Genomic DNA, 27,670 nt, shown 5'->3' with positions numbered 1-27,670 from the left:
TCACATTTAAAATTTAAGTTGGGTGTAGAAAGAGGTTATATGGGTTCAAATAAAAAATTTCTTATTTTATTTATAACCTAAACATGAAATTAGGGATTAAAGTGTCTTCCTTTATTATAAAATAACAAAGTCATCCTCCAAAACTGAAAATTATAACAAACAATTAACAAAATAATCTGTTGTACCATATTTGGGACTCACTTTCTAGGGCTCACTCTTTAGCCATGAGCTATGTACGAAAGAGGGAAAGGAAACCCTTGTCTTATAAAAAGGATCTCTCACCCTCATTTTAGGAGGGTGAAAATTTTCTAACATCTCTACTCTCTCAAAGACAATAAGCCACCATGTGCAATGTAACTCTCATACATAGTGAAATTGGATTTACACCCCCCAACTTGAGGTAAACCACAATATTTCACATGTGTTCTTGTGTTTGTGTAATTTTACGGTCAAATGTAAGTTGGTTCAAAATCAACCCGATTTTGTACATAATCAATAGAGCATACGTGTACGTTCTACTAAATGTGACAGTATATTTTGCATTTTCCGGAAAGAATATCAGATAGAGATGAAAGCTGGAGCTAACATCTTGTTGCGTGCACGTCGGATTAATATAAAAATGTATAAGAACCTTTTTACCTTTTCTTCTTTGATGTACAACTATAAAACAAACTTGTAAGGGTCTTCAGGTTAATTGTCACGTAGTATAAAATAATGTCTAACGATCTCGCAATGTTGTAAAGTTTAACTGGAATTCAATCATCTTCTACAGAAGCCCAACTCAATCAGATTTCTCTTTCAAAATAAACAAAAATACTTCTTCCGAATAGTGTGCTAAGCCAAACTTCGTGCACGGCCTCCTAAAGTGCTGAGAAAAACAAGGAAATCTTGTTCTCATTTAATTCAAATGTGCCTCTACAATTTTTGTCATCTTTTTCCTTGGCTCTTTGTGTTTACACCTGATCAAAGTGTCGTAGCTATCTTATTTTGTTTGTTTTGGCAGGCGTTTATGATCACTATGATATTAATTTAAAGGATTATATAATTAATTACTAGCTCATTAGCCGTTAATTACGTGAGAATACACAAGGAGGAGGAGGAGGGTAGTTTAGTGCAGGCTTTGCAAGATTCGAAGAAATTGAAGTCCATGTGAAATGGCATGGCCAAGTGTTCCTGCAGCTCTTCTCATATTCTTTGCCCTAGCAGTTTCTGCTGAGGATATATTTCTTGACTGGCACGTCACACTTGACACAAGTATCAAACCGGCATCTGTCGACCAACCTGTATGAACAACATCACAGACTAAGAGTTCAAAACTTGATTTTTATTGTATTTGTTTTATTTTATCTTATTTGTTTTTCCTGAGATCTTTTACAATTGGTAAATTCAGGTTATCGCCATCAACGGGCAGTTTCCGGGGCCGCTAATCAATGGCACAACCAATGATATGTTTCATATCAATGTGTTTAATGAAATGGATGAACCGCTGCTCATAACTTGGTGTGGCCAAATATCGTGTGTTTATATGATCTGTAGTGGATTGTGTTAAATTGATGCATAATTAGTGTTCCAAAAAAAAAAAAAATTAAGTCCCCTTAAAATCATATTTATTGATCAATAGTCTCTCATTCAAGTTTAGAAATAGAAGAAAGACTAATAAATTAAGTCTAAGATAAACTGAGAGAGATCTAGTTCCCACACTCCGTTTGTCAACGCAATTTTTTTGTGTGTCAAATATTAAGTTATTTGAAGTGCAGATAGAGAAAAAGTGCCAAAATCACTATCATTTAGGGAAATATTGATTTGACATTTAGAGCCCTAAAGATTGAGAGTTGTAATGGTGCAGGAATGGCATACAACAAAGACTAAACTCTTGGCAAGATGGGGTATCAGGCACAAACTGTCCTATTCTTCCTGGCAACAACTGGACTTACATGTTCCAGTTCAAGGATCAAATTGGCACTTTTTCCTACTTCCCCTCACTCAAATTCCAGAAAGCTGGAGGAGCTTTTGGTCCGATTCGCGTCAATAATCGCGCAGTTATCCAAGTACCATTTCCGAAACCAGAAGCAGAATTTGATCTTCTCATTGGTGACTGGTACGAAAGAAGCTACAAGGTACGTAATTCACAACCGACCGACATGTAATTGATCGACAAATGTGAACTGCGACCAAAATATGTAAATTTGTTGCTCTAATAATGTAACAGGAAGTTAGGTCCTTGATGAGCACCAAGACCATGGCCTACAACAGCACCCCTGATAAAATTTTGATGAATGGAAAAGGCGCGTATTTGGTACCTCCTACAGAAGGCCATGAGTCTTTAAATGTTACAAAGGGTACGTACAATGATGAGTATACATTTATGAAGTTTTTCTACATTTTGGTTAATCGCATTTGGAATATGTTGATATTATTGGCACCGTTAACTTACAAATGTCGATACATGGTTGATATGGCATCACTCTATAGTCTATATATGCAAATATTTACGATTAAATATGCTATTATATATATGCAGGGAAGACTTACAGAATTAGGATATCAAATGTTGGGACTACATGGAGCTTCAATTTTAGGATTCAAAGTCACAGAATGGTTTTGGTTGAAACAGAAGGATCCTATACAAATAAAATTACATTGGACTCTCTTGATGTTCATGTTGGGCAGTCCTACTCTGTGCTTGTCACAGCTGACCAAACTGTTTCAGACTATTACATGATGGCAAGTCCTAAACTGTTCAATGCTACAGATGTGAGCAAATTTGGCATTGGTGTACTGCATTATGATAACTCCACCACACCTGCCAGTGGGCCTCTTCCAACTGGTCCTGACCCATTCGATCGAGAATTCTCCATCAATCAAGCTAAGTCCATTAGGTAATGATCGAGACTTCTTCATTGGTTGCTAATTGATTTTGGGTTAGCGTTCAGAGTGATCGTCTTGTCTTGTGATTATTTTATTATATTCCACATTTTATGATTGAACATTTTTGTCTTGTGAAGGTTGAACTTGACCACAGGGGCTGCAAGGCCTAATCCGCAAGGATCCTTCAATGTACATAATGTGACATTGTCACAGACATTCATATTGCATTCATCCACTGCAGAGATTTTTGGTTTACCTCAGTTTACAGTCAACAATGTGTCTTACTTGGCCCCAGACACACCACTAAAGTTGGCTGATCAGTTTCTCAATGGGTCGGGAATTTACGATCTTGATAAATTTTCTACCAACTCTTCAAATGTTGAATCCGTACGTGGAGTTTTTGTTGCCACGGGGACCCATAAAGGGTGGATAGAACTTGTTTTCCAGAATGATTTGGAGGACATGGATGCTTGGCACTTGGATGGATTTGGATTCTTTGTTGTTGGGTAAGCACAAGTCTAACATTTTTAGGGGTAACGTTTCTTGTCGCTCAAGTATTAGTGCCATTGATTAAATCCAACAGTACATAACATATCAAACTCCCATATTTCATACCAATATCGTGTCTCAAAATTTATTTCAGTTTTGGAGCTGGAAAATGGAAGCCTGAGTCGCGCTCTACTTACAACCTTTATGATCCAGTCGTGCGATCTACTGTGCAAGTGTACCCTGGCGAATGGAGTGCAGTTTATGCATACCTTGACAACCCAGGAATGTGGAATTTGAGGTCACAACACCTGAAAAATTGGTATTTAGGGGAGGAGCTTTATGTGAGGGTGTATGATGCTGATCCCAACCCTGCCAAGGAAAGGCCTCCTCCATCTAACCTCCTTCTATGTGGTCAGTAATAGTGTTGTTAATTGTACCCCATCTCCTTAATTTCTCAGTCTTATTATTAATTAAGTTAATAATCCTCTTGTCTTGCTTAAACATCTATTTATTCTTTTATATCTTCATTTTTGCAGGAGCGTTTGCTCCTTCTCCGCCTGCAGCTCCGCCACCGAAGCCATCTAATGCACCATCTTTGCAAACAGCAGAAGGGTAATACTTGATTAATGATTCAAAGTGTTAATTATTCTTGATTATTTTTGTTTTAATTTGAAAAAATTAGTCCTATGATTCAAAGCTAACCTATCTTTCTTTCTTGTTTGCGTGTTTGTAGGTTTCACGTTGCTTGCATCTGCATTGTTGCAACATTCCTTCAAATTTCTCGAGGATTGTCCAATTTTTTATAGGGGTACCAAATGGCCATAGATTTAAGAAACTAAATATTAATTTTTTAGAATATTCATTGGCAAAGGGGGATGTGCAAACACTTTCAGAGGCATTACAGTAATCTAGTTTTTATTGTAATAATGTTGAGATTTGATTTCTCACCTAGCCAATGAAGGGAACAACAACCCTTTCATCTATCCATATTATAATATGTAAATTAATAAAATCATGTGAATGTGTGCTGCATATAAACATATTCGAACATCTCAATTGAGAGACATATTAGCCACTTGAGCAAAAAAACTCATTGCTTAACCTTCTCTAGATTGGTGACTATGTTGACACAAGAAACCCCAAAAAAAAAAAAAAAAAAAAAAAAGAAAGAGGAAGGGACTTGGACATTGAACTCATGCAATTACACTTGTGGCAAGAATGTCAAACACGCTTACATTTAACCCATTTGACAACATGGTGTCACTAACAATCCAGATCCCTTACCTTTTTTTAGAATATTCAGCACAAGAAACCTTGTTTTTCTCTTGGACTAGGCACAAGTTAAAGTATATTAAAAATAGAAATGAATGACTCAGTCCGTCAACGAGACTAATTAAGTCTTGGCCTAAAGACCGATGACAAGAGAAAGAAGAACGAACTCATACAAGTCTAATATTGAATTCCAATTACCACTTAATACTACGGTCCAATGTATTCTTTTTCACTTGTAAGTGAGAGGTTTTAGGGTCGAATCTCACCAAAAGCGAATTTGAACCACATTATTGCTAGTCCATTATAAAAGACTTAGCCCACCTTAACCCCTTAATGTAGATAACATCGTCTTTTAAAATAATAATAATAATAATAATAATAATAATATTGAATTCCAATTAACAAGATTTCCAAGTCCTATAACGTGTTTATATGAAAATTTTTACTTGTGAACAAGGCACAAACTTTGTTGATATGCTGCAATGCTCATCTATAAATAGAGGCAAGGAAACTCAAGACCAACAAAATAAAACCCTTACTCATCTCTCTATCTATCTAGCTACCAAATCCCGGAAATGGCCTCCAAAACCTTGCGTAGCCTTATCCCTCCTGATCTTTGTGTTGCTATCTCAAAAAACCCTTGCAAAACCTACTGATGACCATGATCATAAGCATGACTCCTTCGAGTTCATTCAATACTTGGAGGGATGCCACAAGGGTCAAAACGTCAGTGGGTTGCAAGAGCTCAAAAAACACCTCACCAAATTCGGCTACTTTAATTATGATCACTCAAAACACCCGGACAATGACGAGTTTGATGACCTTCTAGAGTCCGCCATCAAGTCATACCAGAAAAGCTACCATTTAAAAGTCACCGGAAGCTTAGACACTACCACAGCGAAACAAATGATGGTGCCAAGATGTGGTGTGCCAGATGTTGTCAACGGCACGCGAAAGGGAAGCAAAAAGTACAACCGCAAACTCAAGTCCCTCCATGGAGTTTCTCATTATGAGTTCTTCCCTGGACCGCTAAGATGGCCATCTACACAAACCCATCTGAGATATCGCTTTGCTTCCAGTGCAAGGCAAGTCCCTGGCACAGAGAATGTAAGGTCTATATGTGCACAAGCATTTCAGAGATGGGCACAAGTGACCACTTTTACATTTGAGGAAGTTCCTTCTACTTCAGCGGCTGACATTACCATTGGCTTCCACCGTGGCAACCATGGAGATAGGTCCCCATTTGACGGCTTCAAAGGGACTTACGCGCATGCGAATCCGCCTGGAGGTGGAAACTTCCATTTTGATGCAGATGAGACATGGAGTGCCAATCCAGGGTCGAATGAGATAGACTTGGAATCCGTTTCTGTACACGAAATAGGCCATCTTCTGGGGCTTAATCACAATCCTGACCTCCCCGATGCAATCATGTATCCCTACTTTGAATATGGGATGGTGAAACGTGATCTGAATAGGGATGATATTGATGGTATACGTGCTTTGTATGGTTTACAGTAGCAAACACATCATAGATTGTTATTACTACATTGATAAGAAGATGGAGTGAGGTGACTGCAAGTCCCTATATATAAAGAAAATAAATGATTTTTGGTACAAGATATATACATTTTTGCATTGATGAAGATGTACAATTTTCTAACCTTTTTTTTTTTTGGTTGCAGATGTTATAATGAAAGTGCTTGTAAGTCTTTATGGTATTTCTTTTCGCGCGATTTGGTTTCATTGTCCCCTCGAGAGGTCTAGGTTCCTCAAGTCCTTATGCTATTTCTTGTGTAGTTTTTTTCGATCGCTCTACTTCTTTTATCTAAATTTTGTTGTGGGTCTGTTTGGAGGGATGCGAGTGTTCTATTGAGGGCGAGGTTCCTTTTATAAACACAATTGTGAGTATCAATGACTTGTCAATCAAATCATTTGATCCTCGAGTAACTTATTATTTGGGTGACTTGATTTTCTAAGTGATCTTATGGCCCAATATGGTTAGAATAATAGAGTTTTAACCTCTGATTAACCTTTTATATGATCCCTATTTAGTAAGCCTTATTATGGTGGGACATTGGTTGATTGGATTATGATTTGGTAAATCTCTCTTTCCTATAATAGGATGGATGGGGAGAAACTCTTGTCAATATAAAAGGCATGTCCCTGCTCTCACAACAATTATTCTCATACACAATACCAAAACCATATTCTCTTGGTCGAGAACACTTTTGGTTGCTAAGAGTAGAAAACTCATTTGTCACATGTAAAAACCATGTCTTTCAGATTTTACAGATAAATTCAAGTCACATCTTTCACATTCTACGGATAAGTTCATCTCTATTTTATATTGATTCGATTCATTATATTCATTATCCTAATGTGTTGTTGCACTTTTATCTTACATGTGGTATCAGAGCCAAACTGTTTGAGTAAATTTTGACACAAGTAAAAGCACAGTTTGTTTGTTGTTTTGGTTGGGTGTCTTTTACCTATCGATCATGATTCTTCCGCTTACTTTTATACTGTTTGCACGAGGATTCTCTAATTACAATTTTGCAAAAATTCAAGGCAAAAACAGCACTCCCATTTATTTAATAATAATAAATAAATAAAGGGAAAACAAGGGGGAAATTCACGTTTCCTTGCATGTTTTCTTTGGCTTCTTTCTCTTCCTGGCGTGGGCGAGTCGAAACTTGAGACTTTAAAATTTTTTTTTTTTTTTTTGGCTTTTGGTTTTTGGCTTTTGACTTTTGGCTCTATTCGATATTTTCCAGTAAGAATTTTCTCTGCAAAGGCATGAAATTATTCTTCGCAATTTAATCTACCTAATTTGGTGGAATTGATATTAAGCTTTTGGTTCCAACCGAATTGAGAACTAGATAAAGGTTTTGTTGATTTCTGGGCAATCAGCCTTCTTTTTCTTCTTCAAATTCTCCATCTCAAAATTGACTAGGTTGAGAATTTACGCTTCCTCTTATTGCTTTGTAAAATCTAGTCTTCAAAAAATTTTAAGAATTTTGGTTACTTTGCTTATATTTTGTTACTCAAAACACGCCAACGATGATGAGTTTTGACAACCTTCTAGAGTCCGCCATCAAGTCAAGCTACCATTTAAAAATCACAAGAAGCTTAGACACTGCCACGGCGAAACAAATGATGGTGCCAAGATGTGGTGTGCCGGATGTTGTCAACGGCGCCCCAAGGGGAAACGCACAACCGCAAGCTCAAGTCCATCCGTGAAGTTTCTCATTACGAGTTCTTCTTCCCTGGACCGCAAAGATGGCCTCACGGCCACCTACAAAAACCCCAGATATCGCTTTGCTTCGAGTGCAAGTCAAGTCCCAGGATGTAGTTATGTATTCTGAAAACTATAGTGCATTAAGTAGTTTCACTCTGAAAAGCTCTGTGATGTGGTTTTTTTTTTTTTTTTTTGGAACAAACGATAGTATCTAGACTAGGGGTGGAGAAGTGGGATGCCTTACAATGAGCTTGCATTAATAATGTGGTTCAACTTTGCCTTTGGTAAGAATCGAACCTAAAACCTCTCACTTACAAACCAAGAGGAATACCACTAGACCCTAGTACTAAGTGGCGTGTTATGTATTCTAAAAACTATAGTTCCAATCCCTGAACAGGTCTGGCCATGAGATTTCGAAGGGCCGTGTGTGAAACTTAAACTAAGTCCTAACATGATTTAACATGATAATACAGAAGAAAAAAAATTAGCGTGAATAGGTGCCGTAAATTAAGCAGTCGGTGTTTAATTGACAAATCGAACATGGCTAACTTTTTGGTGCATTAGGGGACAGTAAGCATGGCTCACTATTCCAACTCCACATCGAACATAGACTACTTTCTTGCCGTGGATCTTTCCCACCTGGAATCGCCACCCTGCAACACCACACTGCCTCTCAGATTAGCTAAAGTACAATATGCAATGCTTCAAAAGGGTAGGGGGGGAAAATAGAAAAGAATCTGAGATAACAATTGTGGCAAGCTCAGAAATCCACAAAAGGATGCTTTCAAAAGCCGCGGTCTGTAGAAACAAACATCTCCGGTGATGGAAACACTGTGATATGTCCAATGTACGGTCCTCAGGGGTTAACTTCTTTGATTAGATTCAAAGATTTTCAGTTTAACGGAAAAGAAAACGAAGAAACAACTAGCAGGCCGATCAAAACCAGCATAATGAAGCATTCCGGCACCTGTTTTGCAGTCATGGTCGCGACTTTAGAAAGAAATTGTTGAAAAAAATTGTACTTGCTGATCAGAATTACTTGCCACTGAAGACCTTGTATAAGCTTCATTCCTCTGACCACAGTGCAGGCCTTTCACTATCAAAGTTTGAAATTATAAGAAGGCACAGAGAATTATTAGTGTCTTCAGTATATAAAGAATATAATGACACTGATAATCATCTGCGTAACATTTCGACCAGCTCAACATTTACTGATATAACAGCAATTCAACAAGAGTTGAATAATGACACTGACAATCATTCACTTATTGAACGGGGTTCTTTGGTCGGTCTGTGACCCTTGGATGCAGGAGGCATCCTTGGATAAGTGACCAGGGTTCTATGGTTGGTCCGTGACCCCTGGATGCTGCCTTGGGGTGGAGACGATGGGGTTGGTCCATGGATTTCTGAATGACTTCAAGCTTCAAATTTTTATCACAGTTCTGAAGTGATTCAGAACTCAAAAATCGCCGCGGTGCACTTCTCTTTACTTTTCCATTATGCGGCGCAGATCTTTCTAACAGTCAATTGCAACAGTATCCATCTCAAAGTTATGAACAAAATGCAACAACTTCACATCTCATTTGGTTTCTTTAGAGAGACATCGTATCTTTCAATGAAATATTTAAAATTTCATTAACTGGATTGTAATTTTAAATACAGTATGAAAGTAATGATCCCAGCCCCTTTACAGACCCTACAACTTAGGACCTCAGAGAGTACAAAATTATGCCACACAGAGCATGAAACGGGCGAAAAACCCTTATCGCATGCTTAGTTCTAGGCATCGAGAGGGACGGGAGCTTTGCACCTTGAAAAAGATGAATCCGCAGATGCCAAACTCTTTCATTAAATAATAATTACCCAGGGCACATCTTTGTTCCTCCTCACTATGATGATATCCAAAAAAAACTCTCTGAAAACCACGCACGGATTTCACCGATTTTGAAGCCCCTCAATTGCCTTCTTCCACTGCCAAGCTCTTTGTTTGGCATCCTCAAATTGCAGTACCTTTTTCGGCTGAAAATTTTACATAACTTGAAATCAGAAAAGGAAAAATAAAGATAATGCAACTACTTAAAACTTGAGAAGCAATTTCATCAACTCAACGCTACAGCATCGCATTTCACGGCACTAAAGAGTTCAATGTCATATTATCGTAAATACATTGGAAAGCACTCAGTAATAAAGCCATGCCGCAAAATATTAAGGGAAAACTGATTGAAGATAATAAATAGGTGACTGAGTTATGAAAGAGCAGTAGAGGCATACCGTACAAATCTTGAACTGTGATGGACTAGCAACTTGGATACTGAAGTCATTAGAGTTGTCGGACCAAATTATATTTCCCTTCACTATTAGCTTTGCAGGATCCACATATATCAGTTTCGGCTTGTTGGTGAGGATAAGCTGCACCTTCTTGCTGGTCAGCTTTTGAATTTTCTTCACCATTGAGATCATAAGAACGGACTCCCCGGGCTCAAGGAATTGTTGCCTGTTAACATGGTAAAACACAGATTAAAACATTGACGTGGAATTCATAACAGAAGCAGCAAATGCAATATCATAAACTCTCTGCAGGGGTTCTGGGAAGTACTTCCAGGATAAAGGACGTAATTAAAAATGCTAAAGAAATTAGAACAAAACAATTAGCCTCTAATCAAGTGAAATTATCTCATTTAAGCATATATTTGGATCTGAGACACTTTTCAAGAATAACATTATACTTATTACACAGAAGTTCACCATAAACTTTGTAAGCAAAAATATCTAGCTCTTAAAGTAAAAATAAGTGATGATAAACATGAAGCACGGGTGTAGAGAATACCATTTTGAATCAAAGGAATCAATAGAAGCAAGCCTAGTTACATGACCAGATCCTTCGGAAGAAGATGTGGCACCACTGTTACCCTCATATTGTTTTGCTGCACCATCTCCAATGTGTGTGGGGTTCCATGAGTTATCACGGCTATCACCCTCAACTGACTGAACACCAAAAGCATAAAAACCAATGTTTAACAACCTAAAAATGCTCATGTAAAAACAGGAATAATATAAGCAACAGTTGAATTTCCATAAATAATTACTCCAACAAAAAATTGAAAGCCATACCCCCGTCTCTAATGCAAGTTTTGGAGGAGTTTGTCCTCGTACATTTTTCCAGTCAACTCCCTTAAAAAATGGATGCATCTTCAGTGCAGCATAACCGTCCGGCCCAGCACCTGGTCTCCTGCTGGGATCTAAATCCTGCAACAGTTGCACAACACTAGTTGATCAATATTAAAAAGGAACTACACTTTCTCAAAAGCGCAAGTGGTACATAACTCCATGGCATTCTTAAGGGAAAGAATTTCAATAAGAATTTAAAAATATGGATGTTAATAGCCTCATCCTAAGGGAGTGCTAGTTACTGATAGCACAATCACTAATAAAAGCTAGGTTGCAATAAGTAAAGCGGGTAGCTTACCAATAATCGGTCAATAAGGTCTTTAGCTTCCTCCGAAAAATAATTTGGAAACCTAATATCTCTTGCTATAATTCTTTGGAAAATAAGCCACTCGCTTGCATCTTTGAAAGGTGAAGTTCCTGAAAGCATTTGGTACAAGGTGCAGCCAAGTGCCCAGAGGTCATTTCTGTTTTGATATGTTCAAACGAGCAAAAACAATGTTATACTACATAGATCATATACTATTAAGAACAGAAAAAATAAACAGGAAAAAAGAAAAGACAAACTACTTGTCAAAAGTTGTAAAAAGTATACAAGTTTTAGGGTAAGCTTAAGAATTCATTAGAAATATAGTACAAGCCCCAGTGACTAAACATATGTCACTTACCCGAAAGTTGCAGGAGACGAATTCAGGACTTCGGGAGGAACATAGGCAGCTGTCCCCACAAATGTGCAGGCCTTATCATCTACAAAAGGAATCCAGAGAACAATCTCATCATATTATTCAAATTTTAAGCACAGAGCCATAGAGCCTTCACCATGACTACAATTATAAGATACCTGATGCTGCATTCGGAAGAACAGTAATTCGGCTATCTTGCATGGGCTTTACACTCCCAAAATCAGCAATCTTGATATTACCCTCTGATGTAAGTAGCAAGTTCTCTGGCTGCCATTTAAAAATATATCAGCATTTCATACGACGTTAAATTGCACAAATATAGTCTTAAGGGAATACCTTTATATCTCTATGAATCAATCCCATACTGTGTATGTACTCAAGGGCGTCTACAACTTCTGCTGCATAGAAGCAAGCTTCATCCTCAGAGAGACGACCTTTCTGCACACAATTCAAGAATAAAATATATTAGTTACAACATCAAATGAATTATTCTCAATGAAAAGAGGTAATTTCAGAATAACATGAAGAACACATGTTCTAAGCTTAAAGCTTACCCTAGTTATTTGATCAAAAAGTTCTCCACCTTCACAGGACTCAAGTGCCATGTCTTCGTACAAAAGTAGGGAGACCAGTGTCAATAAGATTCCGGAATTGGAAACAACCAATAAACAACAGAGAATACAAAAACACTGAACCCGAAAGAATAAGTAAATCTGAACCAAGTACAGAAGACATGGGGAGGTTACAACCAGAATACCTACACAATGAAAAGGAATCTTGAAATGTAAAAAATAGCCGCACAATTCCTGGATGATCCAGCTGATCAAGAACAATACGTTCCAACTTCACATAAGCTGTTTTATTTTCTTTGGTGATGAATTTTTTGTCCATGATCTTTAATGCATAGACAGTTCCCGTGTCCTTCTTCTTAGCCCTCACAACCTGAAATTCATTGGTAATAAGAGACAAGAACCCAGCAAAGTTTAAGCATTACAAACAGTTCAGCAACCATATGTATACAGCATCATAAAAATATTTATAAGAATAGTGGGCAGAGATCTATCTCTAATTTCTGTCGGAACTGAACCCCATAGAGTGCCCAAAATCTTCGTTTCCCAACTCTCCTTGTAATCTCAAAACTTCTTCTACCAGTTCATAACATATTAACTAGCTAAAAATCCTATGTCCCTAAATTTACTATAAGCTCACAACCTCACACCAACCAAATGCAGGTTTGAAGCTCCACCAGTCCCGAGACTAAAGAACAGGAACACACCATACACAAGCATCCCAACTTACAACTGATCGACCCATATGACACTTGTTTTTGCCCGTCCATTACGTTGTAAAAGTTAATCCCTTTATCGGCCAGTTTAGGCTAAGTAGCGAAAATGAGGACTTCCCTGCCTTACAGGGTGAGTTCTTTTGCAACAATTGATATTTTCTACAACCTATAAGCAATTATCATTTTTTTCAATAAATTTACAGCATATGCAACCCATTAGTTTACAAATGAATTACATCATTCAATAACACAACTAGGCATCCAATTCATGACAATCCCCAATCTGAGAGAAAAACCCAGATGAAAAACGAGCATTTTAATAGAATTAAAACAACAAATTAATCAATAAAATTTCCAAAAACTGGATGAAAAATGGGACCTTGGAGTAGGAACCAACGCCATAGATCTTGCCCAATTCAAAGTCTTGAATGGTGAAATGCTCCTGGGGAGCCCTGAAAGCGAAGCTCTTGGATCTCGGAACATTGCTGTTGGCGCCATTAGAAGAATTCCCCTGAATCGTCAACTTAGCATCAAAATCTTTCTCCATTGCCAACATTATCTTTTCTCCCACAATTGCTCTCTACATGTTGAGCTCTTTCTCTCTCTAGAAACCCATTTTCTCTCTCTACAGGACAAGCCTAGGGAGGAGAGCAAAGACCAGCACTTGGATGGGAAGAGAGTTCCTTTGTCCCCCCTTCTCTGATATTCTACTCTGTAAAAAGAAAAAGTGAGGTGGGATTGGATTGGATTCCTGATTGTTGAAATCTGGGTATGTGTGTATTCAGAGGAAGGTGATCAGCTTTAGCTTTGGTTCCAATTTCAAAACCCTAGAAAGCAGAGAGAAATTGGATTATTGTGGAATTGGGTAATGGGGAGGAGAGAGAGGAGAGTGGAGCAATATTAGTATTTTTGGATGGAGGAGAGGAGAGGGAGGTATGGGGATGGAAGAAGAAACAAGAGAGGAGATAGGTGACACATGCCACATGGGATTCAATGATGAATGGGTGGATGGATGGGCTTCCCAACCCCCAAAGCCCCAAAATGGAAAATTGGAGGGAGTGGCAATGAAATTTGCTCATGCATATGATTGTGTGCTTTTTAAGCCTTTTTATGGAGCATTGCAAATTTGCAATGTCCAGTGGGCTTCTCTCTAGCCTCCTAGGACCATTTTGTTTTAGGTCGAGGATTCAAACTTGAGTGCATAGATATAGAACGTCAGCTTTAATCAATGTGATTATGCTCACTTATGATAGAATTCAAAACGCTTTTCCGCCAGACTTATCTAACACACACAAGGATGTTTATATTATTAGATAGTGATTCGAACCGCACATTCTTAAGGAAGCTAACCCAATAAAGAGTCTAGATCTATAACACCTTGTGTTGTCATATTATGTGACAAGAGAGCATTTAAAATTTTATCATAGCTCCATAAGATAAACAATTTCAGCTGTTTTTCACGAGAAAAGTGATGACATGGAAATGGAAGTGCAAATGGTATTTAGATTCAATGGAAGGTTCAATTGGTCCTGTTAGGCAGACAAAAAACATAAAAATATAATACTACAACAAAAAATCCGCAAAACTTTCAGAAGTCGCCAGCAACGGAACACGATTGTGTCATTCAACAACAGTTTTCTTCCATTTGAATTCGAAACTATGCATTGCCTGGACCCTGTCCATTTTGTTCATTTTCCTCCTCACGGCCTCCGTTTCTATCTCCATAATGAGCCCATGGTAGAAATGACTCCAACAAGACTGCGATTGCATTTCGATTTGCAACATCGCGTGGAGCATGGCCGCCCTCCACTGGATTGCCAACATTTGCAACATTACCGGGAGCATGACCGCCCTCCCTTGGATCACCCAAAAATTGTTGCAGAACTTCCGGTGGGGCAGTTGGCACTGACAAAGAGAAATCTGAAACTAACAAGTGGGCGTACCTATAGCAAACAAGTAAAGCAGTCAGTCATTTACCAACTTCAGGCTTAACATCCGCAGTTATAGCTTCGCGAATTTACACAATAGTGATAAACAAAACACTAGGAAGTGTTGCCGAAATGCAAAATTGTAACTGCACGCTTACTCGTTTTTCTCGGATGAGAATGCTTCTTTTCTCACGCATGCCCAATCGTTCTTCTCGCTACTATCATGTCTTAGTGTCTCGATCACAAGCTGTGCAGCATCCCTCAGCAAATCTTGCAGATCTGGAAGCCTCCATAGAAGAAAATTCCTCTCGACATATATGTTTATTAGGTGATCCAAGGATGGGATTCCTACTTGATCTGCTTGAAAATATGGATTTTTAAGTATCTGTGCCCACACCTTGTCCTTCAAAGGCACCTTTTCCACTAATTTCTTTAGAACTGAGGGGTGAAGCATTAGTGCCTGCTTCATAAGATCAGCTGAAGTAGACTTAGCATTTTCCGGTGCACCTTTTGAAGATTCCTCTTTCTCAAGATACAAACGGCACATGGCAAGGGAATATGAAAAATTTGGAAACAACCACAAGGAGTTATCACTTTTATATTCTTCAGAGAACCGTTCTAGCCATGCATACTCCTCCGCCCTCAACGAAAAATAGTCAATGCAGAACATGGCCCCCATTGGATCATCAGAATCTAGCGAAAGTAACAACTTGCAAACTTCTAAAGCCGATCGATGGCAACCACGCCTATCCATATTTCTCATGTGAGTAAAAAGTACAGTGAACAGAGGCTTGTTTGTTTCATGGCTGTATTTTAGTTGGCAATTGCCCTGCAAGGGGGTGAACATTGGATTCCATGCACATTCCAAAGCATACAAGCACTTCGAGATAAGTTCTGCCGATATTTGATGTTCACCCGAAAACTTATAGTACTCTGCCATGGTTATAAGCGAATCCAAATGATAAGGACTGTATAACAAAATACTTGCAATTCCATTGATGTCATGTGTAGCTTTGGCAGCTTCAAATGCCCTCTGAGCTTGAAGGTAGGATGAGGAATGTACATATCTGCACATAAGATCAAAATCCAGATTACGATGCATGTGTCAAAACCAAACCAAAAGGACGCAGGACAAATATCATAAATCCTAGTCTGACAAACTCTAAGCTGTGAGCATAAACACTGTAAAAATAGGAGAAACTAAAATTTGAAAAAATAAAAGGAAACAAGAGTACTGAATATTTGACTCAAAGGGACACCCATAATTGCTTAAAGAGCAAGATGCCAGTCATAAAACATAGCTGGATGACAAATTTATGACTATGCCCTGGTTTGGTACTGAGGTGATTCTGAAAAAAGTCGCTATCAAAAAAAGTTGGGAGCTTTTTTTTGTTTGGTAAACATTCAGCTTCAGCTTTTTTTCACAATTTTGGGTGAAAAAAAAGCCAAAAACACAAAGCTGCAAAAACCAACTTTGAAAAACCAACTGTTTTTTCACATCTGTTTTACATAAAAGTTTATCAAACACTATAATACTGTTTTTTTTTTTTTCAAAAGCACTTTTACAAAAAAGTCTAACAAACACTCTGCTGCTTTATTTCACAGCACAGCAGAAGCAGTTTTTTTTTCAAAGCACAGCCAAACCAGCCTTATATGGTACTAATGACATTTTAGTAACGAGTGTGCTTCTTTATAATTTCACGCAATCATCAACTAGTTCGTCCAGTACAAGGTAGACATTCAAGTGTTACCAAACTTAACTGATACAGTTTCAAACTTTCAGTCACGTAAGAAATTTATGTTAAAAAAAAAAATTTGTGTTGGGACTACACATATTTGCACGTCTTAATGTTCCATCAACTTACACAACAAAATCCCCATGAATACAATTTGCAAACACAATTCAACAACATTACAATTCATACTTGCATCAACTGCAGTTGTCTACAACACCATTTAATTAGAGGTCTGCTGAAGTACGAGTTATTACATATTTGAGAACTACTTTCTTGACAACGGTTAACAACTCTCTACATTGAGCTCAAGCCCATCAGTAGCACCAACTTTCTTCTATGTGCAGAAAAAAATTGATAGCACTAGCAGTTTTTGTACTCATTTTAAAATACAACACCAAGCAAAGAGAATGATCTTACCGAAAGTGGTGGTATCCATCAATCACTCCAAGAAATTCCATGGACAAAGAACCATCCCAGCGATGCCAATGCTCTGATGCAGTGACAAGTATAGTTTTTCTAGGAATATGAGCAGCACGTCTTCCACCACGCACCATTCTAGAACTGCCACCACTTCGCTCATGTTTCTCAAAGGACTTCACCACCTTAGAGCCAAAGATTCTCCGCAGCTCATTGTCAGCATTTAAGTACTTGGGATCCACTTGTAACGCAGAGGGCGCACACGGCTTAGCCAAATTCTCACAACCCTTTCCGCTGGCTGCTTTTTCCGGGCCATCCAAAGAGATTGACTCAAGAATCACATCCAAGGGTTTTTCTACATTGGAAGCACCCGAAGAAGAATAAGAAGCCTCTTTGCTTTTCTTCTTTTTCTTCTTCTTTGATTTCTGATTGTTGGTTGACGCTACACCGGCCTTCGTTTTCAGCTCAGGCACAACAACCAAGTGTTCATCAACAGTTTCAGATTCATCCCCCTGCAACCACCCAAAACCCCATAAGAAAAATTAGAAAATTAGTCAAAAAACCCCACTACAAGTTTATACAAAAACACTTCACGAGCTCAATCGAGAAAAAAACTCCTCGTCTATCCACTTGTCATGCTCTAATTGATTCTTACCCTCCCATTACCAATCCAATTGGGGTTTTTTTCCTAAGTTTCGAGCTTGAAGTGTTTTTCTCTAAAGTGTAACGTTATCGGGGGCTTACGCTAAAAAAATCATCCAAAGTAAAACCCTTTTACAGAATCCAACACAAACCAATCACAGCTCGATGATCACTCAGAACATTGAACGCAAAAATCAACAAAATTTCACCATTTCACTTTGTTCAAATTCTTAAATCCACTAAAAAATGCAAAAATTTTAAATTTAATTAAAAAAGTGAACCTGGTGGTCGCCGTCGTCGTCCCCGTCGTCGTTGAGGAGATCAAAGGGATTGAATTTAGCTTTTCCGTTGAGCTGCTGGCTTTCTTCTTCTTCTTCTGATTCGGATTCTATTACGTGTCCGTGTTCTTCTTCTTGTTCCTTCAAAACTTTCTTCAGCATTCGACCGGACATCGTCGAAGTAATCCGAAGCTCGATTCTCTCAAATTCTCAATGTTTTGTAATCAAATCAGCTTCAGCCCTTGAGCCTTCAGTGATTCACCTTCCAGCAAATAAAACCCAAATTGCCAAGAAAACGCGAGCTCGAGTCCGAATTCGATTACCGGATATCCCAATTGGAGACGGGAAGACTAAAACGACATCACTTCGGTGCTCCTTTGCTCCTAAACAATAGTATTATCATTAACATTTCTTATTAAGAATTAGAGGACACGCATTTTTTTTGGCACACTTATTTATAGTTCATATTTAGTAACTTAATCCTAACTATTTATATTTCAATCCAGCATTTAATCATACATTGTAAAAAATTAGACAAATTCAAAATAAATAAGACATTATATAGTGAAACAAATTAACGAAAACAGTTCTATAAAGAAATATTAAAATTCTATTAATTAATTCAATAGTTATATGGCTGCAGATTAGAGTGACTTTTGGTAAAGATGACATTTGAGGGAATACTTAAAAGATAAATGATTCAATCATTGAAATATATTATAAAGTGGGTCGTAAGAAAGTTGAGAAATACTAAGAGACTCTCTATCACCCAATGGTGGAGCCACATGGACACCAGGGTAGGGTCAGGCATATCCTAAAATTTCACAATATATACATGTTGTCGGGTGGTTTTAGCCATAAAAAGCATCAGGTTTATTGGTTGTATAAGTTTGACAATCGTAGAGGGCTTTTAGGTAGGCCTGGCAATTCCTGACACGACCCCATAACCCGACACAACATGACACGAAATTAACAGGTGTTCTGGTCGACATGATAACGAATCAGGTCGTTATCGGATAACCCAATAAGTACTTGTTAATATAACCAGTCGGTTCGGATATACACGTTAATAACATGATATACGATAAGCAAAATATTAATTTTATAATTTTATAACCCTAAAAAAATACTATAATAATTATATATATTAATTTAACAATTTTATACCCCTAAAAACTATAATAATTATATATATATATATATATTAAATTAAATATTAAAAATTGGTGACCATTGGATTGGCTTAAATATACATATCATTCAATTTCTTAAGTGTTATACGTACAAAATAAATAAATTTAAATCTACTTAATGAATATATATATATATACACACACCATTGAACTCGATGAGATATGAATTTTACAAAATTAATTTCAATGATCCAACTGTCAAACTTGTTTGTATATGCTTCGAGATGGAGTAACGGACAAAACTTTTCGACAATTATCACCGAAAAATCATGATTTAACGATTATTTTAACTCCGATTTTGATGATTTTTTACAGATACACTCCTTGACCATATATGAATACAATGAATGAGCTCGATCTTTAATTTAAAATATTTACACTAGTGGATACCACAAAATCTTATGTTATACTTAATGAAAGTATGAATAAACTCTTAAGTGTTAGTGAATCTATTATTTTGATGGGATATGCATTCTACGAAACTAGTTTCAACGATCCAACCGTCAAACATGTTTGTATATACTTCGAGATCGCATACACCAAAAATTGAAAAGAAAAAAAAAACATTCAGAGAGCAAGTAACAAGACAAAACTTTTCGACGGTTATAAACGAAAAATCATGATTTAATGGTTCTTTTAACTTCAATTTTGATGATTTTTTTACAGCTACACTCCTTGACCCTATATAAATACAATGAATGAATTCGATCTTCAATTTAAAATATTTACACTAGTGGATACCACAAAATCTTATGTTATACTTAATAAAAATATGAATAAACTCTGTAAGTGTTAGTGAATCTATCATTTTGATGGAATACGCATTTTACGAAACTAATTTCAACGATCCAACTGTCAAACTTGTTTGTATATGCTTCACGATCGCATACTCCAAATATCGCAAAAAATAAATATTCAAAGATCAAGTAACGGGACAAAACTTTTTAATGGTTATCAACGAAAAATCACTATTTAACGGTTATTTTAACTCCGATTTTGATGATTTTTTTACAGCTACACTCCTTGACCCTATATGAATACAATGAATGAACTCGATCTTCAATTTTAAAATATTTACACTAGTGGATACCACAAAATCTTATGTTATACTTAATGAAAGTATGAATAAACTCTTACGTGTTAGTGAATCTATTGTTTTGATGGGATACGCATTCTACAAAATTAGTTTCAACAATCCAAACTTCAAACATGTTTGTATATACTTTGAGATCGCATATGGCAAAAATTGCAAAAAACAAACATTCAGAGATCAAGTAACGGGACAAAACTTTTCAACGACTATCAACGAAAAATCACAATTTAACGGTTATTTTAACTCTGATTTTGATGATTTTTTATAGCTACACTCCTTAACTCTATATGAATACAATGAATGAACTCGATCTTCAATTTAAAATATTTACACTAATCTTATATTATACTTAATGAAAGTATGAATAAACTCTTAAGTGTTAGTGAATCTATCATTTTGATGGGATACGCATTCTACGAAACTAATTTCAACGAAACCGTCAAACTTGTTTGTATATGCTTCGAGATCGCATACGCCAAAAAACGCAACAAAAAAAAAAAAAAAAAAAAAAACACTCAGGAGATCAAGTAACGGAACAAAACTTTTCGACAGTTATCAACGAAAAATCACAATTTAACGGTTATTTTAACTCCGATTTTGATGATTTTTTACAGCTACACTCCTTGACCCTATATAAATACAACGAATGAACTCAATCTTTAATTTAAAATATTTACACTAGTGGATACCACAAAATCTTATGTTATACTTAATGAAAGTATGAATAAATTCTTAAGTGTTATTAAATCTATTGTTTTGATGGGATACGCATTCTACAAAACTAGTTTCAATGATCCAACCGTTAAACATGTTTACTTCAAGATCACATACGCCAAAAATTACAAAAAACAAACATTCAAAGATCAAGTAACGGGACAAAACTTTTCGACGATTATCAACGAAAAATCACGATTTAACTGTTATTTTAACTCCGACTTTGATAATTTTTTACAACTACACTCCTTGACCCTATATGAATATAATAAATGAATTTGATCTTCAATTCAAAATATTTACACTAGTGGATACCACAAAATCTTATGTTATACTTAATGAAAGTATAAATAAACTGCAAGTGTTAGTAAATCTATCGTTTTGATGAGATACGCATACTACGAAACTAATTTCAATGATCCAACCGTCAAACTAGTTTGTATATACTTCAAGATTGCATACACCAAAAATTGCTAAAAACAAACATTCAAAGATCAAGTAACGAGACAAAACTTTTTGACGATTATCAATGAAAAATCATGATTTAACGGTTGTTTTAACTTCGATTTTAATGATTTTTTACAGCTACACTCCTTGACCCTATATGAATACAATTAATGAATTCGATCTTCAATTTAAAATATTTACACTAGTAGATACCACAAAATCTTATGTCATGATGATCAGTGAATATTGAGGATTTTGTAAAAGGAATAACATGCAAGCTTTGAGTTCCATTGGCAAGGTTTAAACTTTTGAGAAAGACTTCACCTTGAAAACAAAAATTCTTTCATTTTGCATATATCCTTGCACATTTAATTTTTTTGTAATAGACTAGTAGTGCATGGATGTTCGTTTATTAGGCTTTTATTTTCAAGTGTAGATGTAGTACTTAAACGACAAATGTGTTTTAATGTTTTGAAGTAATATTTATGTGGCAATGTGTGTTATGTGCAAATTTAAGAATTTTTTTTTTCTTAACGGGTCCGGTCACTTTAATCGTTGGGTAAAGTGACCCGACCGGTTAAGGACCCATTAAGATAACGGGTATGACATGACACTACCTGTTAAGATTATAAGTGTTGCATGAAAAGGACACGAACATGACAAACATGACCCGTTTGTCAGGCCTAGTTTTAGGGTTCGAAACTCACTGGACCCATTAACTTTTGATTTTTTTAAACCCAACCTAAACCAACCTACAACCTTTTGTTTTTTATTTTTTAATCCAACCTTACAACTAAGCTTCTGTTATACCATATAAAAATTTATTTTCTTTTTATGGTCTATACAATATAGAAGAATATTCAATTATGTTGAAAGAAAAATCTCAAAGGAATAGTTTTGATTCTTGTTCTTAAATTTTTGTTTGAGCCTAATCCTTTTTTTATCAAAACTCACAAAGAAATGATTTCTTATATATAATCTTCGTAATACCAAATTTTTCTTACAAAGTTTAAAGATCCATCACATTTGTTTGATTAACATTTTCCATGTAAAAAAAAGAAATACTTAGTTTTTCTCCAATTAATTATGTTCCTATATTTTGTCTAATTTCTTTCATATGGCTTAAAGGCCCCTCCTGGGATCGATTTCTAGCTCGGCCACTGTTGTCACCTCACAATTTAACTTCAATTCACGCGCCAACATTATAGAATATTGTGCAAAAAATATGAGATGGCAGAGAGTCAACGAAGAGTCAATGTTATAAAAAGCATTAGCCACTAGTCAGGCATCGGGCATGAGGCTAGGGTTTTTTTTTTTATTTTAAATAAATTTATCATATATATATATATTTGAAAACATAAATGTAAAATTTAAGGATACATAAATTTTAAAGCTACAATTGAATGAATATATAAAAAGTTGAACCGCCTAGGATTGCTTAGGGTCGCCAGGCTTCACTGATTCCTGAACGTCTAGGCCCCAATCGGGAAGGCCAGCCTCCACCTAGCGCCTAGGCCGGTTTTTCAAATAGCGGTTAAAATGTCACCCCAATCATAACTCTTTTTTCATAAAGTGATATTTTATCTGAAATTTGTAGGGATAAAGATTCAGACTCTGGTGTAGATAAAGCACATTGTTTTAGCCAATTTAACTAGGTCCAAATTATTTAACACTAATATACATTAGGAACATAAAATGGAGAAATGATTTCGATAACGTAACTTTTCTCCTTATGGACAACTCTAGTGTAGGGGAGAAAAAACGTGTGCACCCATAGAATTTGTCATTTTCATTTTGTCCAATATTTTTTATATACACAAGTGATATTCATCTTTTAAGTTAATCTAAATTGTGGACTGGATCACTATTGTTTATGGGGTTTTGATGCTTTGATGTTGTTTTTTTCTCCTTTGAAGAGGGCTCTTGGATTTAATTTGTTGGGAGGATGAAAAACTGTAAAAGAGCTTGCTGCTTGATAAAGTGGTTAGCTATAATAACTTACTAGTAATTTTAAACAATGTTGTTAACATGGATAAAGTAAGATCCTCAAACCAACAACCCTTAACAAGCTTTATCTCACTATTTTCGTCAATTTCGTTCTTTGAGTTTACTGTATAAGCAACTTATGAAATTTGTAAAACACTAACCCTAAAACCTAATTCCCACAATCAGTTCCGTAATATGCTTTGCGAGAACTGTACGTTTGTGATTAATTTAAGTTTGTAGCAAATTAACCTTCACTACTACATAAAACAGTTATGGCAACGAATAAGAAATCGTCGTGTAAATAAGAAATTCGCCGCCTAAAATTATAAATGACGAAAACTTCGTCGCCCCAAGTTGGTTGCACAAGGCTCATAAAGAAAGGTATTGCGTGACAAAAAGAAAACACTTCGTCGCGCAAATAGTTTTACACGACGAAAAACTATGTCGTCAGTTAAATTGAATAGGGGCGAAGACAATTCATCTCATATACCTATAGGCACGACAAAACTGAACTCGTCGCATGAAGATTAGAGGAAGAAAGGGTTTCGTGCTGCAAGAGGAGAGCGACAAAGAGATCCTTCGTCGCATAAAGTTTTAAGGGACAAAGGTTTCTTTATCGTAAGATTTAATTTTGTTGTTAGTGATGACGAATTATTGCATCGCGTAAACAATTTTTAATTTTTTTTTAAAATTGTTTATAAACTGAATTTCAAAACAAAATAATTTTATGTGGTTAAATTTAATTAGGAACAATAATTGATAAAGAAGAATATTAATTTAAAATAAATATGGAAAATGTATGTACAATTGGGGAATTTTTTTAAATGTACGAATGTTTAATTAAAAAAAAAACTACAATAAAAAGTCATCAGAGTCAGCTCCTGTGGTCGGCTGTGCTGGGTCAGGGGCCTAGGAGGTCGAAGTAGTAGGAGGAGGTGTAGCGGCCGGGATGTTGAAGCCGGACAGCTGAAGCGCGACAATAATTTAGGCCATCTTAGACTCTTAGGCAACAATATGAGCTTCCTGGGTGGCGATGTGGGCAGACTGCGTCGCAATGTGCTTATGTTGGACCGCCACTTGCTGCTCGAGTTCCACTACTTTCTCTGTCAATGATGCGACCTGTCTTGAGGTAGAGGTGGAAGAGGAGTCTCTAGTATCACGATGGCAAGCATTTCCCATGCCCCGATACACTTTCCCTCGCCTAGGATCGAGTCTCTGGTCGAGGGTGTCTGTCATGATACGAAGAACCATATCCTCAGGGGGAGGGCATCTCATCCATTGAGGTGTCAGGGGGAAGCTGGGAAGCCACTTCCTCAATGATAGCATGACTCTTCTCCACCATAGTAGCCTATAATTATAAAAGCAAATTAACTAATATTTATATAACATTTATTTAAAATAAATAAGAATTATAAATTTAAAAATTACAAAAACTTACGTAGAGCTCCTCCGTTAACTTAGCCTTGAGCCGCACGTACACCTCATTGAACTTGTCAATCTCTGGAAACTTTAACCCCGCACGTACACCTCATTGAACGTGTCAATCTCTGGAAACTTCGACCCTGCCTGCATTAAAAAAAAATTAAAAATTAGTTATTAGTTGTGTAATTTAGAGTAAGAGTATTAACCTCTTTTTTTTTTTAATGTGATTACCTGACATCGCTCCTCCATCCTATATGAAAAGCGTCGAGAGCCGGAGTGGTGGAGAAGCTTCTTCTTCGACCTATTTATTGCGTTGGCCTTGGCTCTTTTCTCTTAAAAAGAAACCAACCGTATTAGTGCTAATATTAATTATAAAGTGTTAAAATAAATTAATAAATGGAATTGAAGTATTAATTAAATATTATTAATCTATAATAATTTATATAAATCACTTACCAAGTATTTTTCGTCCTGAAAATGGGTGCTGAGCCAGGCCCAATTTTCACGGCGCTTCACCAACTCCAAGGGGCACCCATGTGCTAGAGCGTCAGCCGAATCGTCGAATCTCTCGAAATACTTGTGGAGGTCGCTCTTCCACTGAGTGAACCGGCCAATGAAAAGTTATTGGATGTACTTGGCTTGATTGGAATCAAGGTCCTTGAGGTCATAGTGATGCTACAAATACGAAACTAATTAATCAAAGTTAACAGTTATTAAATTTCACAACTTTACTTACAAAATAATGAAAAAAAAAACTTTGCTAACCGATAGCTCATGAAAAACGGAGTCCTTGGTCTCTTACGGGACAAGTCTCCAAGACTCCCACTGCATGGGGCAGTGGTGATGCACAATGGAGCCAACGTCGTGGACTAAACGATTGTGCTGCTCCTTTGTTGATGCGCCCCGATGTCGAGCATACCACGTAATCTTTATACACTCCTGGGTGGTGCAGGTGAGCTGTGATGTGCCCATGAGTCTACATGGACCCCTAGTTTTTTTACGACTTGCAAAATGAAATAAGTTAGTGTAAAAACAATTGAAATAATCTACAGAAAATTCGACAAAATTTCCCCTAAAAATAAAACATTTCCCATAACCTACAAACAAATAAACAACACAACCAACACAAGTACACAACAATTCACAAATAGAGGAACCGAATAAAAGTATATTAAATTTATGAAATTAAAAATTTAGAGAAAATAATGTATTACCTGTGTCTGAGATGGAAGTTGGAACGGAAGGATGAAGAAACCATGGAGGAAGAAATGGAAGAAAACAATTGATTGACTGTAAACCCTAGCTGGTAACTGTACTCTCTTTGTGGGGTTTAGGAGCAAATTTTTCATATATCCTTCCCTTTTTTAACTGTAAACCCTAGCTGGTAGATGTACTCTCTTTGTAATATCCTTCCCTTTGCTATATGGACAAGGATTGTCTGCCCTCCCACTTCCGGTGCCTTTCCGTGCCCTTCTGTTTTGTGTGGTCACGGTTAAGCCAAGTCAACATTTTATATTTTTTTTTATGGAGATAATAAGACAAAAATGAATAGTAATATAAAATGTTTAGGTGGTTTAACCGTGATCACACAAACAGGAGGACACGGGAGGGCACCGGAAGTGGGAGGGCAGACAATCCTTGTCCTTGTTATATAATATTTGATTTTGATTGTACAACCGCACCACTTGTCACATCTATTTAAACTAAGTTTTGTAAATTATATGATGTGATTGTTAATAATTGGATTATAATTAACGTGCTTTTTTTTTAGTAGTGATACATCACATGGTTTACAAATTTAGTCTACCAAACATTACTTTTTTTATAGTAATAGCATTTAAAGTGCAATTTGCATTATTTAGTAGAATTATGAGAGCACTCTAGCACGGTAGCTTGCTACCCTTATTTTTCGTTCATCATTTTAGTTCTTTGTTCTCTGTTCCAGGTGGCGATAACGACTTTGTGGTAGTTGTGTAGCTTATTTGATGGAGATGGTTGCTTTACTTTTTCAAGTCTAGTTTCTTTTGTGGTATTCGACTTTTGTTTGCTATCCTAAACTCTCTTTGAGTTATCCTTATCTTACACTAGTTTTTTCTTGCAATGAAATTAACTTTGTTTGACAAAAAAGAAGTGCAAAACGTCTTGGCGATCAACCACCAATTAGGTCAAATATTTAATGATAAATATCACTGATACTATTCACACTTAACCATATATCGTTATGCATGAGATTTATCATAAAAGACTTCTATGATATAAAAAATAAAATATCTTATATATAAGTCATATTGTATTTTGTGGAAAAGGATCCTTGTCAGATCATTTTCTTGATGATCCTAGTGATTCTGTGATCGTGAATGTTCATCGTACATCGTGCAGTTAGTTTTCGTTAGATACTATTTATATTTAATTTTAAATTTTGAAATGATTTTTTATCGCACGATGTACGATGAACAATCACAATCACAGAATTCTTAGAATTCCCAGAAAAAGGATCCGTTGAAGATCCCTTTCCGTATTTTGTCATATGTTCGATGTCACATCGCATTAGCGAACATCGTGGTTTATATTGCATGCCTGGATTTGTAACCTGGTAAAATCATTGTGGTCAATTTGAGTTTTTTCAATGAAGAAGAGCATGCCAAAAGCAAAAGGGTGTTTTGTATAATTGTATTGTATCCGCCGCTCTGCATGCTAAAGGAGAAATTATAAAAAGAAGTAAAAGCTATATATATTTAGCTCCCCTGTGGACCATATGAATTGTGATTTTTATATGTTCATATATGATATGAAATGATCATCCATTGACATTGT

General features: G+C 36.4%; 4 protein-coding genes across 4 annotated transcripts; 2 read left to right on the top strand and 2 right to left on the bottom strand.

Annotated features, from left to right (window-relative positions):
• Positions 1 to 1,107: 1,107 nt before the first annotated feature.
• LOC126629132 (monocopper oxidase-like protein SKU5) lies at positions 1,108 to 4,418 on the top strand. The gene is made up of 9 exons (XM_050299042.1): positions 1,108 to 1,283; positions 1,391 to 1,500; positions 1,847 to 2,117; positions 2,210 to 2,339; positions 2,522 to 2,879; positions 3,006 to 3,374; positions 3,512 to 3,768; positions 3,894 to 3,969; positions 4,091 to 4,418. Exons 1-9 carry the CDS (start codon positions 1,155 to 1,157, stop codon positions 4,161 to 4,163), a joined length of 1,773 nt encoding a protein of 590 aa, XP_050154999.1. The 5' UTR covers positions 1,108 to 1,154; the 3' UTR covers positions 4,164 to 4,418.
• Positions 4,419 to 5,103: 685 nt separating this feature from the next.
• Positions 5,104 to 6,362, top strand: LOC126630198 (metalloendoproteinase 2-MMP-like). Its single transcript, XM_050300312.1, has one exon. The coding sequence runs from the start codon at positions 5,104 to 5,106 to the stop codon at positions 6,145 to 6,147; it is 1,044 nt and encodes a 347-aa protein (XP_050156269.1). The 3' UTR covers positions 6,148 to 6,362.
• A 3,123-nt stretch (positions 6,363 to 9,485) lies between these two features.
• Positions 9,486 to 13,985, bottom strand: LOC126629135 (3-phosphoinositide-dependent protein kinase 1-like). Its single transcript, XM_050299050.1, has 11 exons — positions 13,380 to 13,985; positions 12,477 to 12,657; positions 12,270 to 12,322; positions 12,052 to 12,153; positions 11,874 to 11,982; positions 11,701 to 11,779; positions 11,334 to 11,499; positions 10,979 to 11,113; positions 10,695 to 10,852; positions 10,139 to 10,361; positions 9,486 to 9,886 (listed from the first exon to the last, which is right to left on the bottom strand). The coding sequence occupies exons 1-11, from the start codon at positions 13,554 to 13,556 to the stop codon at positions 9,803 to 9,805; spliced, it is 1,467 nt and encodes a 488-aa protein (XP_050155007.1). The 5' UTR covers positions 13,557 to 13,985; the 3' UTR covers positions 9,486 to 9,802.
• Positions 13,986 to 14,472: 487 nt separating this feature from the next.
• On the bottom strand, positions 14,473 to 18,395 carry LOC126629131 (uncharacterized). Its single transcript, XM_050299040.1, has 4 exons — positions 18,005 to 18,395; positions 17,082 to 17,593; positions 15,087 to 15,995; positions 14,473 to 14,943 (listed from the first exon to the last, which is right to left on the bottom strand). The coding sequence occupies exons 1-4, from the start codon at positions 18,173 to 18,175 to the stop codon at positions 14,658 to 14,660; spliced, it is 1,878 nt and encodes a 625-aa protein (XP_050154997.1). The 5' UTR covers positions 18,176 to 18,395; the 3' UTR covers positions 14,473 to 14,657.
• Positions 18,396 to 27,670: the final 9,275 nt, after the last annotated feature.

Source organism: Malus sylvestris, chromosome 7 (assembly GCF_916048215.2).
Source record: "Malus sylvestris chromosome 7, drMalSylv7.2, whole genome shotgun sequence".
Taxonomy (NCBI): domain Eukaryota; kingdom Viridiplantae; phylum Streptophyta; class Magnoliopsida; order Rosales; family Rosaceae; genus Malus; species Malus sylvestris.
The sequence above is the reverse complement of the archived record's forward strand: the minus strand, read 5'-3'. Positions and strand labels throughout refer to the sequence as shown.

Bases quoted from the DNA above. Each gene is read 5' to 3' on its own strand.
- LOC126629135 (XM_050299050.1), bottom strand. From the start codon at position 13,556: ATGTTGGCAATGGAGAAAGATTTTGATGCTAAGTTGACGATTCAGGGG. The intron at 12,154-12,269 runs GTAAGCTTTAAG...AATTGTGTGCAG, and splicing joins TTTTTGATCAAATAACTAGG to AAAGGTCGTCTCTCTGAGGA. The intron at 10,853-10,978 runs GTATGGCTTTCA...TTTGGTGTTCAG, and splicing joins AACTTGCATTAGAGACGGGG to TCAGTTGAGGGTGATAGCCG.
- LOC126629131 (XM_050299040.1), bottom strand. From the start codon at position 18,175: ATGTCCGGTCGAATGCTGAAGAAAGTTTTGAAGGAACAAGAAGAAGAA. The intron at 15,996-17,081 runs GTAAGATCATTC...TCTTATGTGCAG, and splicing joins GATGGATACCACCACTTTCG to ATATGTACATTCCTCATCCT. The intron at 14,944-15,086 runs GTAAGCGTGCAG...TGTTTGCTATAG, and splicing joins TTCTCATCCGAGAAAAACGA to GTACGCCCACTTGTTAGTTT.
- LOC126630198 (XM_050300312.1), top strand. From the start codon at position 5,104: ATGCTGCAATGCTCATCTATAAATAGAGGCAAGGAAACTCAAGACCAA.
- LOC126629132 (XM_050299042.1), top strand. From the start codon at position 1,155: ATGGCATGGCCAAGTGTTCCTGCAGCTCTTCTCATATTCTTTGCCCTA. The intron at 1,284-1,390 runs GTATGAACAACA...TGGTAAATTCAG, and splicing joins CGGCATCTGTCGACCAACCT to GTTATCGCCATCAACGGGCA. The intron at 3,769-3,893 runs GTCAGTAATAGT...TCATTTTTGCAG, and splicing joins ATCTAACCTCCTTCTATGTG to GAGCGTTTGCTCCTTCTCCG.